This window comes from Callorhinchus milii, unplaced genomic scaffold (genome assembly GCF_018977255.1).
Source record: "Callorhinchus milii isolate IMCB2004 unplaced genomic scaffold, IMCB_Cmil_1.0 Scaffold19, whole genome shotgun sequence".
Taxonomy (NCBI): Eukaryota; Metazoa; Chordata; class Chondrichthyes; order Chimaeriformes; family Callorhinchidae; genus Callorhinchus; species Callorhinchus milii.
This window is the reverse complement of record NW_024704760.1, coordinates 7,035,036-7,053,393: the sequence shown is the minus strand read 5'-3', so window position 1 is coordinate 7,053,393 and position 18,358 is coordinate 7,035,036. Positions and strand designations below refer to the sequence as shown.

Sequence of the window (18,358 nt, the reverse complement as noted above, 5' to 3'; positions counted from 1 at the left end):
CTAACACCAAGCAAATTAATACAACAACAACTTGTATTTGTGGCAGATCTCATGGCGGATAATAATGCGTTGCCACATTCCGTGTGACATCTTCCATAATATGGATGGATGAGGGGGTGAAATGCATCTCTAACAGTTCGCTTCAGCTCCACCGTAGTTTCATATCACTGTTTTGTAACAGGGGGTAAGTAGACTTTGTGGACATCTTGCATGTCTTTGTCACAAGTGGACTATTTACGTGTTTTAAATTATAGCAAAGCAACTAAATAAAACATTATAACTTAATTACAATAAGCACATTCTGAAACGTTATAACCTCCAAAAGACTAAAACACTAAATCCATTGTGCAATCAACACACTTTTAGTTTTATTTCCCCTCAAAAAAAANCAATTCTGTTTATATACACAGTTACCTATCTTCATTAGGTAAAATGCTGAAGTATATAAAAATATACATTTTGTTGTTATTGGAAAGTTGAAAAACATTCATTTTTAATTTGCGATTTGTTTTTGCAATAAGCAAAATACATTATAAAAATAAATTGGTCTCCACTCTAAGATCGTTGTCATACATTACTTTACAAAAGTTTTCTATTTATTCTCCATCATTGATACAGCTCTTTTGTTGCTCATGAAAAACACGTTGAATTGAAAATCTGTTAGATTCTCGCTAACCAAGATAGGAAATGCATTATTATGAAACTCCTGGAAGTAATCGATACTGTTCTGCAACTCCAATTTCTTACTGGCAAATGCTCTTGTTCTACATGGCAATGCTAACTGTGCTAACTCCAACTACCTAAATCACCTGTGGTTTCCCTTTGTAGGGGCAGAAATTCTGGGGTTATAGAATTAGACTTTTGACTTATTATTTCGCAGTGCGCAAATTTTGAAATTTTTTTAAAATCCAGCCGTGATTTTGAAACTGGTTTTGTACAGAAAAGTGGCTTCAGAATTAAGGCTGAATCACCAATATTGCAACGATTGTGCCATACATGAAAAAGTGCATCAGGAAGGACAGTGCAATTGGCTTGAGTTACCTGGGTTTGGGTCATCATGCTCTCAACAACCTCCACCTAACACTCTCCAAAATAAGGTAACCAAGATGCATACCCCAGGGAAAGAGTGAATATTTCTGTTCCAGACATGGGGAAATTTTGATGTGCAAGTGCTATAAATATGTATAACTCTCAGTCTGGCTTGGATACTCTTAAGCACAGTGATGGATTTCTGCACGTCTCAGACACTCGAGCAACCAAAAAATAAATCCGGTCAAGGCACATTCATGAATGGCTGTGGCTACCAGAGTGCATGTAGTGTCTGTTGAACAGGTTACCCATCAGGAGAGGGAAAAATGAGTAAAACCTTCTCAGGAGATGAGAGGAATCCAATTGATCTAGTTTGTGGTCGGTCCGAGTCTCTCAATAGGCTTTCTGAGTCTCCCCATTTGGAAATGCACTTGAAATGATACAGGAGGCAAATGGACAGCAAAATATTTTTTTCAATTTCCCCCAATACACGGAGCATTATTTAAAATTATATGGCAGGAGGGATGGCTATAAAGGTACTACAAATGGTGCTCTTAACATGCTGTCAATTAATAGAATTGTAATTTAAAACAAAAATACTTGAAGCCCGAATTAGATTTACAATTTCAAAGACGAGAGAATTATCTGTTAAAGGTTCTGGGTGTTGCTTGAGGTGCACGGACTAACCAAGTAGCAAGGACGTTCTTTCAGGGTTGAGGCACTTTACTTGGGCACTTTGTGATGAATGTTGCACTCAAGGCAAAGTAAGAAGAAGGTGTCAGTTCTACTGCTGAACTCAAAGAAGGACAGTGGGTTTGTTCTCCCAATGGCGTGAGAAAATTGCTGTTTAAAACAATCAAATCCAATTTTGGGGGGAAGTGTATGTCCTGGGTTTTATTTTATGAATCTAAATACGGAGAAAAAAATTAAATAGAGGGGCCTGCATTTTAGTATTTTTGCTCAAAGGCTTAAATGCCGAAAAATAACTTATCAGGCCCCGAATAGAGCTAGCGAGGCTCAAAATTCTGTATGGCAGAAATTGGAAGCTTAGTAAAAGAGATTGTAATCTGATGGTCAAGTGCAGCCAAGGGCTTTCGACTGAAATCAGGCAGAAGACAACAAATTGAACTGAAATCAACAACAGCAACAGCAACTTGCACTTGTATAGCACCCTTCACCCGAGGTAGCGACGCACCGGGCAAAGTGGAAGGGGGATGTCATTTATTTTTCACGCGGAGCAGAGTCTGATTGAGAAATCAGGGAGCAACTAGATGAATCGTCCAAATCCGTGTCCAAGAGTTACCGAGTCTGATGCTGAGGGTCGAGGTGTGTGCCCAAGGCTTGCACCCAGCCCTTTGAAATGTACCAGGATGAAACTCTGTGAATAGTAAAATGGTACAATTTTTTAAATATTTGACTCATTGACGATAATTCCCTCCCACCCCCACCGAAACTCTATGTTCGTTTCAGTCATCTTCTCGTAATGTTATTTAAATGCTCAGAAAGCACAGAAAGCACCTTGGAGCTAGGCGCTATTCACTCCGGAAGCTGGGGACGAATTTGGCATCCTTGACAAATTGCTTTCGTAGAGACATAACGTGCTGTGCAAAAATTCATATTGTTCACTTGTCTGGATCATCCCACCCCTGAAAGACAAGCAGATACATTTAGATGTTTATTAACCAACATAAGTTTGATACAGGGACACAAGAACCTGGCAGCTGAAGGTTAGCAACAAATAATAATCATAATAATCCTTGCATTTGATACAGTGGCTTATCACATCATTAAGATGTCTCAAAGGGCTTTGCGTGGTTTACAGCAGAGTATGCATGCCCCTGGCAGCACGCCCCTGCCACTGTATTGGAATGCCAGTCCAGTTACTTTGGGCGCTAGTGCAGTCTCGATGGGCCAAATTGGCTTTCTGCATTGTACATTTATATGACACGTTGCGTTGCAGGCGGCTGTTTATATTTTGAAGCTGTGGCACCAGGCAAAGCGGAAGGGCATCTAATTTATTTTCCACGTAACTGTGGTACACCTGAATTGAATGGCTTGATAACGAGAATGGGAATATTCTCAATGCTCTCATCTGTGCGGCGACGAGAGAAACTAACGCAGAATAGACTTTTCAGGAATGTTAACAGCATTAGGATCACGAGCACAAACCTGTCTGTTCGCATCTGACAGACGATCCCCAGGATGTCCACTTTATCAGTGTCTTTGATCTGCTGGCACCCAATACTGGTAGCGACAAAGCAGCCCGTCCTCCCAATCCCTGCACTGAATCACAAATGGTTTCTTTTTACTGTTTAAGCTCTCGTGCGGCAGGAAGAATTTACAAATCAGAACAGATTAATGGGAAATATTGAACCACAATTTGCATTTATATGGTGCCCTTCATGCAAGGCAGCGTCTCAGAGCACTTAACAGTGGGGGGGAGCCTGACGCAAGGTCACAAGATTGGTCCAGATAGAGAAGGCCATTTGGCTCATCTGATCCCTTCTGTCCAGAACACCCACCTTTACCGTACCCCATCATAGTAACAAGTTGCTTTTTAAATGCTTCTCAGTGTCCTGGCCTTCCCCCATCCATTCTGGCAACCTGATGGAGTTGCTATTACCCTCTGAGCAAAGAAAACCTTCCTTGAAATGTCCCTTGACAACTCTAAACCTGTGCCCTCTTGTCATGCTGTTGTGGTTCATCCAGGGGAGAGGCTAAGGCAAGGATAAGGGCACAGCACCTGTAAACAAGTCAGCTTAGGAGCCCAGTGACTGTCCAGGTCTGTTTTGAGTTATTTCTCCAAAACGTGATATCGAACATTTATTAATTAAAAGAGTTTATTGTTACTGCAATAATGTCTAGATCTCAGCATCTCTTTCCTCAATCTCCAAAACAGGCTACAATACTGTACTAAATGCTACAATTCAGATCCCATTGATACGATCCTCCTTTTTCTTTCCTTTGCACCTGCACATCATTCGTGTGGCAACGCCGTTGTGTAGTCAAAACATGACGGTATAGTTTAATCGTCTTGTCATTTTGATTGAAAGGCACAAAACTGTCTGGTTTTATTCCCTCGCTGGGTGCCAACAACGCCTCTTTAATATGGAAATATCATTCTGAACAATGTTTCGTTTTGCAGTAAATAATATTTCAGTGAGTCATATCTCATGTTAGATATTTTGTGTAAAAATGCCAATACATGTTCAATGCATATTAAATGAAGAGCTTGAAAATGTTCATCTTAGAAACATCTAATGCTGCCAACAACATTGAAGTCTGTGACTACTCACTATTTTGGACAGGCTTGTTGTCATTAGCAGTTGAAAATAATCCTTACCTTTGGTACAGAACCTTTCATGTTAGGAGGACATTTCAAAAGGCTTCTCAATATATACTGTGATGTGCAGTGACTGTGTGTTTTGTGGGTTGAACGCAGCAGCCAATTTGCACACAGCGATGTGCCACAAACAGCCATGAATTGAATGACTAATTTTATCTGGGGTACTGTTGGCCAGGACACCAAGAGAAACTCTCTTCTCAAACAGTGCCATGGGATTCTATAAAATCCACCTGAACAGGCCTTGGTTTAACATCTCATCTGAAGGATGGCATCTCCAACAATGCGGCACATGCCAGGCTTGCATTGGACTGTCATCCTAGACTTTCCAAGTACATTTCTGCGCATTGAATTTCTACAGTTCAATGTGGCTTCTCACCTGCAGTGCACGACGACAGGTCCCCTGTTTCCTGCAGTCTTCCTGCTTTCTTCCACCTCCAACACAAGGTCCAGGAGAGATTGTGCAGTGTCTGGAGTCTGGTGGTCTGGCCATGAAGAGAACCAGTAGTGCTTGACACTTCGAGACTCTTCTGCATGCTGGAGAGAAGTACACCACGTTACCACCTGCTTCACAAAAGCTCCCTGTTGAAAACCATGGAGATAATCCCTGGCCCCACACAGTGTATTTTATACCCCCCCTTCCATTATAAAGTGATGCTTTGAATCCGTAATATTAAACTCTGTGTTATAATGGATCAACAAAAGAAATGGTCACCGCTGATGTCATTCTGGGTTCCTGCGTGGCCTACCTAGTGCATAAGTCACTCAGTCTGTAACCATAAGTGTACAGAACTTCCTGTAACTGTGGGTCTGCAGAATTTAGACAGAAGCACACAGTTCCTGAGCCAGGTGGGACTGTGGTATTCCAGGGCACTGTGGATCTGTGGTACCAGCATCTGGAAGGGCAGACCAGTCATTGGGGGCAGGGAGTCATCCCACTCAACTCCTGTTAATCCTGCAAACCAAAGCCCTAACGGGTCGGGTGATCCTAGCTGGACAAGCAGCGGGAAAACTTGCATATCAAGTTTATAATAATAATATCAATGGCAAACTTTGCGGTTTTAGCTGGTCAGACTCCAGCGGTTATCCCAACACACACTCTGGGATCCCAAAGCCTTGGTTCTTGCCAACGTGCGCTTAAAACTTTCCGGAATTAAGTAAGCAGGATCAGAAGGCTAGTGTCCCTCCAGGGATAGACTTCCAACAATCTATCTCTGGGATTCCCATGTGTAGGTGGGATGTATGGAAACCTCAACTTGGTTTGGATGCTCTTAAGCACATGTGTCAGACACCCGGCTGACCAAAACAAATGGATCTGCAGGTTAGCCACTAGGTGGCGCTCTCATTTTCTTAAAAATGTTATACAATTCCGATCCTGCTTTGCAAAAATGTTTTGAACCTATGACTGTCATAAGTGTGGTACACTGCTGGTCTACTTCCTGCGCTAATAAAGGCTGACTTCCAGGTCACCACTGACATCACTTCCAGTATGATGTCCGCAATATGCAGGAAACCCCGTTGACATGACGTCACGAAGGAAGTGACATCAGGATCGCTGTTCGCATACACCGTGGACCAACACAGCAAGGGGAGGGGCTGATTTCATGGACAAGTCCCACCGTGTGATGACGAGGTCACTCTCTACGCAGGAATGAACGTTCCAGATGGAAACAACGACAGCAACAAATTGCATTTATATAGCGCCTTTCACGTCAGGAGTAGGTCCCACGACACCAGACAGTTAAGGTTTTGCAACCGAGCCGGCGGTTGCCATTAAGAGGGGTGGACGGCAGAGGGAATTAAGAGGGATGGGTGTGGGAAGATGACCGAAGGCACAGTCAAAGAGGAAGGTCTTGAGATGGGACTTGAAGGAGGCAAGGGAGGGGAAGAGGCTGGGATGGAGTTCGGGGTGGGGAGCGGGGTGCGGGGGCAGAAAGGCTGAAGACCCGCCTGCTGATGGTGGGGCGATGGAAACCCCAGGATCTGGTTATTTTAGACTCTGATCCTGGAATATATTATATAAAGATGCGAAAACATTGACATATATGGTGCTCCCATGCTACACTCCAGTTCAACACATCAGTATGCTTTAGGGGGTGTGCTTGGAATAGCTGCCGTGACATCAAAGTGCCAGAGTGATTTATTCCCAAACTCATTTCTATTTCTGTTTGATGTGTTTGGAAATGAAAATTCAAGACGATTAATGATACCGTGTCTGTCACTACTTTCCTTTCATCTTCGGAGGCCGTGGAAGTTGAAAGACTGTTTTAAAAGGAAAGGCTGCAGTAAAAGTCCAAATGGATCCAGCATTTAAATAAAATGCAAACAAATGTATCAGAGTGTCTGAAGAAGTATAGCAATTAGATCACCCGTTCTCAGCTCTGGTGTGTTCACTGTCAAGCACTTGGAGACACTTCTTAAGGGCTATGAAACGCTACCCTGTGTGAATGATGCCATATAAATGCAAGTTGTTGTTTTCGTCCTGATGTGAAAGCTGCTAGTATAAATTGTATTGTATTATAATAATAAATGATAATAATATATAATATTGATTACAGCCCCCATTAGATGGGTGTATATTACCACAATTACATTTTACACAATAATAATCCTTGCATTTGGCATAGCGCCTTTCATGTCGGGAAACACCTCAAAGTGCTTCACAGGATTAGCTGTAAAGTGTAGTGACCGAGTGTTTTTGTAGGCGAATGCAGCAAATAATTTGCACACAGCAATGCCACACAAACAGCCAAGAAGTGAGTAACTGGTTTTATTTGTGGGTTTGTTGGTTAGGACACCAGAAGAAACCAGCTTCTGCTTTCGAAACTTGCCAAGGGATGTTTAACATGCACCTGAACTGGAAGACATGGCCTCAGTTCAATGTCTCATGCAAATATGAATCACATTTACCCAGAGATCAGATTTTTATGATTTTTGAGTGCCTGCCATGATTTATTCTGTCTGTAACTAATGAGGCGTTCACAGCATATGCTGGTATCAAAATATGATCTGTGTAGATTCTGTGGCTGTACATGCCCTGGAGTGCCGTGGTATTGTAAATGAAGAGTCACTATGCTTAACAGTATTTACCATGAGCTCAAAGTCCTTCAACCTACTATCTTCTGACTCAGAGGCAAGAGTGCTACCATTTGAGTCAGACTGACACCTAAAACTGTGCTCATTCACTGGTAAGAGGAAATGACATTTGTGCCGTACCTTAACACTAAGATCCCGAATGGCCAATCCATCACATTCTTTGACTTCATTCACAACAACTTCAAACCTGCCGAAAGAGCTTTGCTTTTCCGGCCAGTAAACCACACATTTCTGGAAATAAGAAAAGAGCTTATTTTGTAAAATGCTAGTTAATCTCTTTAAACCGTGAAGCTTCGCGAATGGGCATAATGAAAGCAAAAGCAAAAATATAGTCAATCCCATCAGTGTGAATATTTTCACTCGTAGGAATATACATATGGAAAATACAATACAATATAATGACCTTGTTACTTCTTTCCTTACATCATGGATTCCACGACCTAATCACACAAATAAATGTTGTTACTGTTTTCACCTACAATCGAATAAGGCAGCTATCAAATGACAGTACCTCATTCTTCTCCTTTAATTTTGTTATCATCACAATCATTGGACAATCCTCTTGCCAAACCATCTCCCAGAAGTCATTGACTGTGTTCACCATGGGTCCCTGGGTAGCAATGTATGCCTTCTCCTCCCCTCCATAGCCCTGCAGGAAAGAGGTGAAGGAAAATGATCATAAGCACATGTCGATCCCGTTATTCAGGATTCCACTGAAAAGTCTACTACTGTGGAATACTGTGTGCAGTTCTGTCACCGCAATATAAAAAAGATTTGGCAGCAATTGAGAGGATACAGAGGAGAGCAACCAAATTGATTGAGGGGATGGAAGGACTGGATTATGAGGAGCGATTAGGTAAACTGGGCATTTTCGCACTGGAGAAGAGAAGGTTGACGGCGATATGATTACGGTCTTTATGATTCTAAATAATAATAATAATAATAATAATCCTTGCATTTGATATAGCGCTTTTCACGTCGGGAGGACGTCCCAAAGCGCTTCACAGAACACTGTAAAGTGAATTGACTGTACATTTGTGGGCGAACGCGGCAGCCAATTGCGCACAGCAATGTCCCACAAACAGTCGTAGATTGAAAATGACCAATTTATTATTGGTTTTTTTGGTTTTGGAGGGATTATTATTAGGCGTGTGGAGTAAGGAAACTTGCCCAAGGTTTCGCCCTGCCTGGAATTGAACTCAGGTCTCTCACTTGCAAAGCAAGTGCTCTAACCACTGAGCTACAGGACCTAAAGGGACTAGATAACATAGACCATAATAAGCTGCATTCTCTTGTACTGTACAACCAGAGGACATGGCCTGCGATTCAAGGTGGGAGATTCAGAACAAATCTGCGGAAACACTACTTCAGTGAGTGTGTAGCAAACCTATTGAACAGGCTCCCCAGGGAGACAGTGGAAGCAGAACATGTTGGATAGATTTCGGCTGTAAAATAATATCTCGGGAATCAACATTGGGACACGACATGTCAAGGATGGTGGAAGGTGAACTAGATGGATCTTGGTCTTCTTTTGCCTAGCAAATTCTTATGTTCTTATGTTCTTAACCTGGCTAGTAAGAGGCAGAAACTAGGTTGTACAGCAACAACAACAGCAAAATTACATTTGTATAGCACCTTTCACATCGGGATGACATCCCAAGGCGCTGGACAATCAGTGTTCCAGACTCGAGTTGGGGTTCGGGATCGGGGAGGGTGAACGGCAGGGGGGAAGGCACGGTCGAAGAGGAGGGATGTGGGGGATGTGAAGCAGGCCAGGGCCCACTGAGCACAGGGAGCGGGCACATTAGTAGGAGGTTAGGAGGCCTCAGAAGTAGTGGAGCGCAAGGCCATGGAGGGCTTTGAAGGTGAGGATCAGGATCTTGAACTGTATCCTCCATGTGATGGAAAGCCAGTGGAGTTCAGACGAGGATGGGGGTGATAGGGTTGCGGAACCTGATGCAGGAGAGGACACGGGCTGCAGAGTTCTGGATGATCTGCAACCTATGGAGGTAGGAATTGGAGAGGCTGACAAGCAGGGAGTTTGCGTAGTCGAGTCTGAATGTTTTGAGTGTACGTATAAGTGTTTCGGCTCGTGGTGTGAGACAGTGGAGAAGCCGGGCGTTGTTGCAGAGGTGGGGGAAGGCACGGATGTTGGGTAGAAAGGATAGTTGAGGGTCAAACAAGACCCCAAGGTTCCGGACTGGCTTAGTAAGGTAAAGTGTGCAACCCTGGATGGTGATGCTGTCAGTATCTGAGGTGTAAAGCGCTGACGGGAGCCAATCAGAAGGGCTTCGGTCTTGTTAACGTTCAACTGTAGAAAGTTAGCTCTCCACTAGACACTCTGTCAGGACAGCAGTGGTCCTGGAGTTAATGGTAGAGGAGGAGAGGTATACAGTTGGGTGTCATCTGCATACATGTGAAAATTGACCCCATGTCTGCGGATGATGTCACCAAAAGGGAGCACATAGATATTGAATAAGAGAAGACCAAGGACAGATCCCTGAGGAACACCGCAGGGGCTAGAGGACAAGCCATTATGGAGATGAACTGGTTACGGTGTGAGAGGTACAATGTGAACCATTCAAGGACAAAACCATGAGGGTTGAGGTGAGAGGAGAGGCGGTGGAGGAGGAGAGAGTGGTCAACGGTTCAGCTGCAACATAAACATAGAACCTGCAACACAAACAAGGCAGTGCTGTATCAGAGAGTGCTATGATGGTGTTCGCCATTGGAAAGAAAGAAAAAACATTCTTACCCGAATATAGTTAGCATTAATATAGGAGCTCAGGTCATCGCTATGCTTTTCCGACTTGAGGCAGACACGAGTCTGTGGGTCTAAAGAAGATTAATACAATTTTTTTTAAATCCTGGAAACTCTCAACATTGCAGTAACATTACTATTTAACCACCATCAGAAACATCAGTGAGGAGTCCCAGTCGGTGCAGTCGACTATAACACAACCCTTTATCTCCAAGTCCCAGCATTTAAACAAGAAAAGGTAAAGATCCAGCAACATTGTACCATTCTCAACAGCGTTAATTCATTGAAAGCAAAGACACCAATTGTTATTTTCAGTTCAGGTTGCCTGGTCTGGGAAAAGCCACTGGTTGACATTATTGTCGGAGATCGGCTCTGTGAATGTGGACTGTACAATGTAATCATACAGTGAAAAAGAGTGCGATTAAATAAGTTTAGATCTGTAATTGATAACAGGATGGCTGATGGCCGAGGTACAAACCAAACAGCCATCGATTTCAATAGGTGATCTGACTTCTGTAATCAAAGATCCTGGCAAGTGATAGTGTAATGCTACAACCTAAATATTTCCAATTGACAATTATTTCTACAGTTCTACAGTATACGAATATTACTTTCGGTCAATGTTAGCAACCCCTTTTATCATTCACACCAGAATTACAATCAAACTCACGTCTGAACAAATATTTCAACATGCTATATATGTCCCACTTTTGTTTGTACTGAAATACAGTGCTTGGAAACTGACTGTATCATGTATAAACGATAGTGAAGTGTGTGTTTTAGTTGGAATGCATCACATGATCCAGAGGTAAGGGGTCAGAGATAAAATTGGGAAGTGAAAAAGCAAAGTTGGGCTAAATGTTACACAAGTTACACAAATTCTTAAACTCAGCCTCGATTCTGAAGCGCTTTTCTGTAAGTTCTTTTAAGACTTCAAAGTTAAGGTTGATTTCAATAAAAAATAAAATATGATGAACAAACAGAGGCAGAAAGTTTAAGGTTCTGCACAGAACCACAGTATATAAAAAGAATAATAACTGTCTGTGCAGCAAGCAGTAATAATAATAATCTTTGCATTTGATATAGAGCCTTATCACGTCTTCAAGATGTCTCAAAGTGCTTCGCAGAATATACTGTAAAGCGAATTGACTGTATATTTTATGGGCAAATATATAAGGAGCTCTAGGTTACTGATGTCAGGTCAGGGTTAGAATTCGGATCAACGACTCTTCATGGATGAATAGTTTGCCGACACTCAGTGTCTTCTGAACAGAAGGGGATGGGAGAAAATTTACAAAGAGAAATTGGGAAGAGAGAGTAATAATAAGAATGCAGAACACTGTACATCAGTTTGAATGCAATTATGATTGTTCAACCTTTGGAATAATCAGTCAGATAGGCTCAGTTGCCTGTTGTTCAGATAGCACTATTGCCTGTTGTTCAGATAGTTTGAATACAGTGTCGGGGATTGCTCATGAGTCCTGGCCAACAATCCCCCAGTTAAATTTCACACTAATATTATTAATATTCAATTTAAGCAACAACTTACTTGGTAAAATAGTTTTGTATCTGTTCTTAGAAGCGTGCCCTGGGATATTCAGTTCATTGGTCTCAATAAAGTTTGGTGGAATTTTCTAAAAGTGGGAGAAAAGGACATGTCAAGAAGTTCTGAGTTGTGACATGAAAGACGGCACTTCTGACGTTGCAGAGCTCCCCCAGAACTGCACTGGACTGGAGTGTCAGCCTGGACACTACGATTCTCACATCTCTGGATATAACAGTCCAGCTGTTGCATTTATTTTTAAAAAGGTTGGAGTTATTTGCGACAGAAGGAAATGATTTATCTAATCGTATCGCAACACAAACAAATGAATAGGAAGCACAATCATCATTTCTCTGACTTCTTATGGTAGAGCTCTTAAGGGGAAACATTTTGGGTGAAGTACTTTTACCTATTTGCAGTATCTTTCTCTGAAATTCACACAGAACCAATCTGAGATGTACCACAATGTAACAAAAAGAGTGTGAGATCAAACTTAGGTGTTATTTCTTTCTAAGAAACAGTGGGACATTTCTGGGCAATCTGCAGGACCCACCCCCAATGCAGCACACCCACAGCACTGCACTGGAGTGTCGTCTCAGGCTACATGAGTTCCAAGTTCTGATGTGTGGCTCAAACCCACAACCTTCTGTCTCAGAGGCAAGAGTCCTTCTAATTGAGCCAGCCTGACACACAATGCTAGTGATGTGGTGCTTCTGTTATGATTACGGTTCACTATCAAATATGTCTGGAATTGAATTCTACTACTTTAAGTGACAGATCGTCCATAATAATAATAATAGACCTTAATTTATAGCACTGCACCCACTACCACTTCCTGCCTATTGCCTGCTGTGCACCCTGCCCTCCCTGAAAACTTGTTTCCTCCATTACTATACAAATAGACATATACCTAATACTCTTGGCCAAAAAGCTCCCCTGTGCTCTTTTCTTTTGTTCCTCAATTTTCTTCTGTTTCACAAACTCACAAGTGTGTTCACAACTCTGCAATCCTGCAAGAGTTCCTCCTTAATAGCTGAGAATAGGATCTGCGGCTCAACTGGCCTTTTTCTTCTCCCTTTCACTTGAGATTTGAATACTGGTTTCTCAGGCACAGGAAACTCGTGTTAAGCCTAAACCGGGAAGATTCATCGCTTTGGCCTGATCTCACAGCATTACACCTCTGTTTATACACATCAACATTTTTGCTAAACTTAGTGAGAGGAAGAATGTCAGGCCTAAAGAGAGATAAATACTCCCAGCAACTAGACCAGTACCATAATATAATCAGCGCCCACACTGGTATCCTTTGTACAACTCAGTTACCGATGTTCTAAAATATGTCTGACATCATTCCATTTGTATTTATTTAAGACCACTCATATCCAACAGGGCACCAATGTGTCCTCTATTTATATCCTTGCAGTATGGAAGAAAGTAAAATACTAAATGATGTTTATCATACATATGGAAAAAGGGTATTAAAATAATCTAAGTATCCAACCGTGCCCAAACATAACGTAGAAAGGTATTTAGCATGTTATTTTCACCTACAAATACACAGTCACTCCACTTTACAGTAAAATTCCATGAAGCTCTTTGAGACAACGTGTTAAGGCCTTGTATCAAATGCAACCGTTGTTATTTGAGAAGCTTTTCTTCAAAGAAAATGTTGATCACTTGCCCATTCTATACACTATAGAAGCTGTCAGTGTGGTTCAGTTGGTCACACTCTTGCTCTGAGTCGGAAGGTTGTGGGTTCAATGTGCCAATTTGAACCCAGCAATGTCCTACAACCAGCCATGAAATAAAAGGTCAATTTTATCTGGAGGATTGTTGTCAGGATACGGGGAGAAATGCCATTATCGTTTCAAGTAGTGCCATGGGAACGTTTATCTGAATTATCTGAATAGGCAAATATATCTTGGTTTAATATCTCACCCAATGGATACTATCTCTCACAATGTGGTGTACTTCATTACACAGGACTGCTTGAGTGTCCTCCTAGACTTTTAAGTTCAAAGTGGCTCAAACCCACAACTATCTGAATCAAGATGAGAATGCTATCAATTGAATGAGGCTGCCATCCTTAAGTCTGAAGCCAAGGGAGAAAGCTCAGGGAAATTCCATTTCAGACATGCATTAAACCCTTTTTTTACATTTATTTACAGTCAATGTCATTTCCAGCAAAAAAAATTAATGATGCTCATCACAACACAGCATTGCAATGCAATGGGCAACCATAACTGATCTTTCAGTAAGTCATCATTATAGCGATCAGCGGCATTGCATTAAATAAATAAATAAGTAGATAAATAGATAATTTAATAGATAAATAGATAAATAAATAGATAAAATAGATAAATAAATAGATAAACAGATAAACAGATAAATAGATAAATAGATAAATAGATAATTTAATAGATAATTTAATAGATAAATAAATAAATAAGATGCAATCATTTTAGTAATTTGATTAAAAAATATTTTACCGAGAATTCAGCTTCCAGCTTCTGCGTGTTGTTTGTGATTTCCTTTAACTGTTCTCTGGACAGAACAGAGCTGGTGGTTTTTAGATATTGTAAAGTCAATTCTCGGGGTGTAGAAACTGATTTGATGGGTTCTACGTTTCCCAAGGAGCTCACATCCAGAGTCAGGGATACATTGGAGCCTCTCCTAAATGTTACCCAAGGGGAAAGAAAGGAGAGAAAATGAATTATTGTGTTGAAGTTTTTAATTGTTCACGCAAAACCCTGAGGACACAAAAGGGATCAGGGCACACAAGGCATTTGGGTTAAACTAATGATGAAATAATCCTTTCGTTTTGATATAGGGCCTTATCAAGTCTTCAAGACTTCTCAAAGTGCTTCACAGAATATACTGCAAAGTGAATTTGATTGTATATTTTGTGGACGAAATACAGCAGCCAATTGTGCACAGCAGTGCACCACAAACTTTCGTGGATTGATCTGAACAATTTTTTTTTAAGGGATTATTACTTCCGGAAAAGCCATCAGCCAATCGAGTAACAACCGGGTTCTTACTTACTGCTAGGTAAACAGAGGGTGCGGAGTAAGGAAACGTGCCCAACACATAGATATAGAGGTAGAAATATATTCTACCTTACATTGTTGCACATTAACAATAATAATAATTAACCTTGCATTTTGTATGACTCCTTTCACAGCAGGAAGACGTCGTAAAGTGCTTCACAGTGACTTTGTATTTGTAGATGAATGCGGCAGCCCATTTGCACATAGCAACGTTTCAGAAACATCCATGAAACAAATGAACAATTTCTTTTTCTTTTAGTGGGTGGGGGCAAGGGAAATAATTTTGGCCCAGGACACTGAAAGATGGAACACCCTTCACGGCAAGTGTGTAAGCAATCTGAAAAGACAGGCATCAGATGTACCCATTTCACACCACATTGTGATGGATCATTGTTAGTGTCAATGCTGATGGTAAAAACTATTCCACTTATTCTTCGTTTTCAAATTTATTTGTTTTTTTGTCCCCAAGACATCTAAGCACTTGTTATTATTAGCAAATTGTTTACTTGATGCCCAGGCAAAATTAGGACAATATTCTCCTTAGGTCCAAAACATGAACAAATAATAATAATCCTTGCATTTCACATATCTCCTTATCATGTCATTGAGAAGTCTCAAAGCGCTTCACAGGATATACTGTAAAGTGGATTGACTGTGTAATTTGTGGATGAAATACGGAAGCCAATTGCACACCGCAGTGTCACACAAACAGTTGTGGAGTGAGTGACCAATTTTATTTGAGGAATAGTGCCATGGGATCTTTAACGTCCAGCTGAACAGACATAAAGGACCTGCCTTCTAAAGATGGCACAACCAACAATGCAACACATCTCCAGTACTGCACTGGAGTGTCAGCTTAGACCATGTAATTCCAAGTCCCGATGTGGGGCTTGAACCCACAATCTTTAGACTCACACTGCGGCAGGCTGACACATATATAGAGGAAGTTGTTACCGGATGCCAGTTAAGCATTGTTTATCCTCATTGTACAGTATTACAGTGATAAGACTGTTGTCTCAACCACTCTGAGAGGATGTGGTGACTCCATTATTTGCCTCCTGTAAATAGATTGCTGGTGGTTAGTTTGACCAATCGCTACTACACTTGTTTGACAGAGGCAAGAATCGGACAGGTCAGATCTGTAAAAGAACGAACCTTCATTTTATCAGGCCAAAATGAAGCAAAAGGCTTCAGAGTTATGTAATGGCAAGTGAAATGACTGCTCCTGTAGGCAAAAAAATGTTTCATCTGAAGGACGGCACCTCAAAAGCCCATGAGGTGAATGACCAATTCATCTGGAGTTCTGTTGGCTGGAATGCTGGGACAAACACCTTATTGAGCTCTTGACCTTGGCTGCCTCCACTGATTTCACAGTCCCTGCTAACTTGAAGTCATCTGCAAGTGTAACTACCATAGACATGCTCAGGTCATTGATATACATTCCCCAATAATGCAGCACTCTTGCCCAAGACCTGGCCTGGTGTGTCAGGCTAGTCTATGTGACCCTGAGGTGAAAGCTTCTTAAAGAGAGACAAGCTGCCAGGTTGAGGATACGAGTTGCATTTACATTCTACACTGGACTTCACTGGTGTTTTGAAAGTAATTAATTCTTGGGGGTGTTGGGATGGGGGAGAGAGGAAACTTATACAAATGTTTCTTTTTCTTTTAAAAAAAAGAGGAAACTGAAAGTCTGCATCATATCCTTGTGAACGTCATTTGAGACAACCAATAATACTGATAGAGAGAATGAGCAAAGGTTTTTATTTGATCTTTTCAGTATGTAGGAACTAAAAATAATCTTGCGGTCTCTTGTCAGATGTCGCTCATTCATTCTGAAAGATGCAATTTGACATCCCATTCACTAAAATCTATGGCACAATCTGCAGAAATGTTACTTATGAACATTGACTGGTCCGCTAGTTTTAGGAATAGTCATTTACAACCCTAAGTCACCAGCTTTGGGAAGTTTTGAATAATTCTTTGTCCTTTGAGAAATCAGCAGAGTAAGAACCTTTGGTGAACAGCATAATTCAAGCAGTAACTTATAGCTCTCTGAGTAAGAGCCAGACAATCGGTACAGTCATTTTGTGCTGTGTGAGTGCACCTACTTGGGAACTGGTTTAAGGGAGCGTTAAGTCATTTCACTTTGAATCTTAATAGTCAGCTAAAAGATGAGACTTTCATACCGTTAGGGCAATAAGATAGCAGGGAAAGAAAATCGAGTTAACGCAGAATTACTGAGCAACATTAAGAAGATTATCACTTATGCATCCAATTGCTGCAATGGTCAATGCTCATGGATATTTGTACAATATTTGGCCATGAAATATGCACCATGTCTTAAATAATGAACGTAATATGTGTTAATTTGGCCTTTACCTGGGGCACTAAATCCATTACATTGTTTTCTCTCTCTTTGAGTAGGTGGTAGTTATAAACTCAACAGCTGCCAAGCAAGTAGTAACCAAGCCTATTTCTAATGAATGATATTCATGTGCCTGCAACATCTGTGAATATTGAAAACCAGGGACAGACTTTGGGTTTGTGCAGGATTAATTTTGGAGGCAGGTCCAGTTCTTGACTCTTGGGTGTCCAAAGATTATATGCAAGATCACAAGACAGTAACAACTTGCATTTTTACATAGCGCCTTCACATGGGTAGGGTTTTGGAACACTAACATTGTAAGAGATGTCCTAACGAAAAAGGACCTTTCAGCAGTTTTAGTAATGGACATTGCAGCTGAGGACAAACCTGTACCCACCCAACAAAATCTATCTATATATAGATATATGTATATATATATATATATATACATGATAACTGTGTGGTAGATCACAAGAGCATTTTGGGTTCAACTACCCTTCCTGGCCATTTGTTCCTTCTGGGTAAAGCAAATCCTAGTTTCCATCCTGAACTTGCTCTTTGCAACCTTGAACTTGTGTCTTCTTGTCCTTATGTCTCGGTGCATATGAAATTATTGTTTCTGAGTTTACTTTTTCTATCCAATTTAAAATGGTATGCACCATTTCCACTGAATGGTACCAGAACTATTTCCATTGTCAAACACTTTGCGGTAAGAAGCCCAAACCACATACCAGCAGCATTATTATTATTTTTTTTGCCACAAAACAATATTGCAGCAAATGTTTGTAACCATTGCAATGCAATGTAGTGCAGCTAATTTGCCAGGAATTCAATCCCCCCAATCAAAAGCATGGCTAGGGTGACGTTTTCATAGTGAGAGGAGAGTGCAAGCAAGTCAGAGAAACTCAAGGATGAAGCTCAAGAGACGAGGGACAGAATAAATATACTACAAACAGCCATGAAACGAATGACCAGTTGTTGTTTGGAGGATTCTTGGCCAGGATACCTTGGGAAACTACCTTCTCTTTCTGAATAGTGCCATGGGTTCCTTGACATGCATCTGAACAGGCAAATAGTTTAACGTCTCATCTGAAGGATGGCCCCGACAACATTGTGGCACTTCCCCAGCACTTGATATTCCCTTGGTATTTGAGCATCATCTTCGACTTTG

The 18,358-nt window shown here is 41.2% G+C and overlaps 1 protein-coding gene across 2 annotated transcripts in view; it reads right to left on the bottom strand.

The window, feature by feature from the left end:
- Nucleotides 1-346: 346 nt before the first annotated feature.
- LOC103179095 (protein tyrosine phosphatase non-receptor type 7) overlaps nt 347-18,358 on the bottom strand; it is a 29,541-nt gene continuing 11,529 nt past the window's right edge. For both annotated transcript variants that reach the window (XM_007894187.2, XM_007894186.2), the window contains exons 3-10: nt 14,262-14,445; nt 11,779-11,863; nt 10,224-10,303; nt 7,980-8,117; nt 7,589-7,699; nt 4,752-4,909; nt 3,199-3,312; nt 347-2,675 (exon numbers count right to left, since the gene is read on the bottom strand). In XM_007894187.2, the coding sequence (XP_007892378.1) occupies nt 2,555-2,675; nt 3,199-3,312; nt 4,752-4,909; nt 7,589-7,699; nt 7,980-8,117; nt 10,224-10,303; nt 11,779-11,863; nt 14,262-14,445 (991 nt within the window). In that variant the 3' untranslated portion in view covers nt 347-2,554. The remainder of the gene's footprint in view (nt 2,676-3,198; nt 3,313-4,751; nt 4,910-7,588; nt 7,700-7,979; nt 8,118-10,223; nt 10,304-11,778; nt 11,864-14,261; nt 14,446-18,358) is intronic.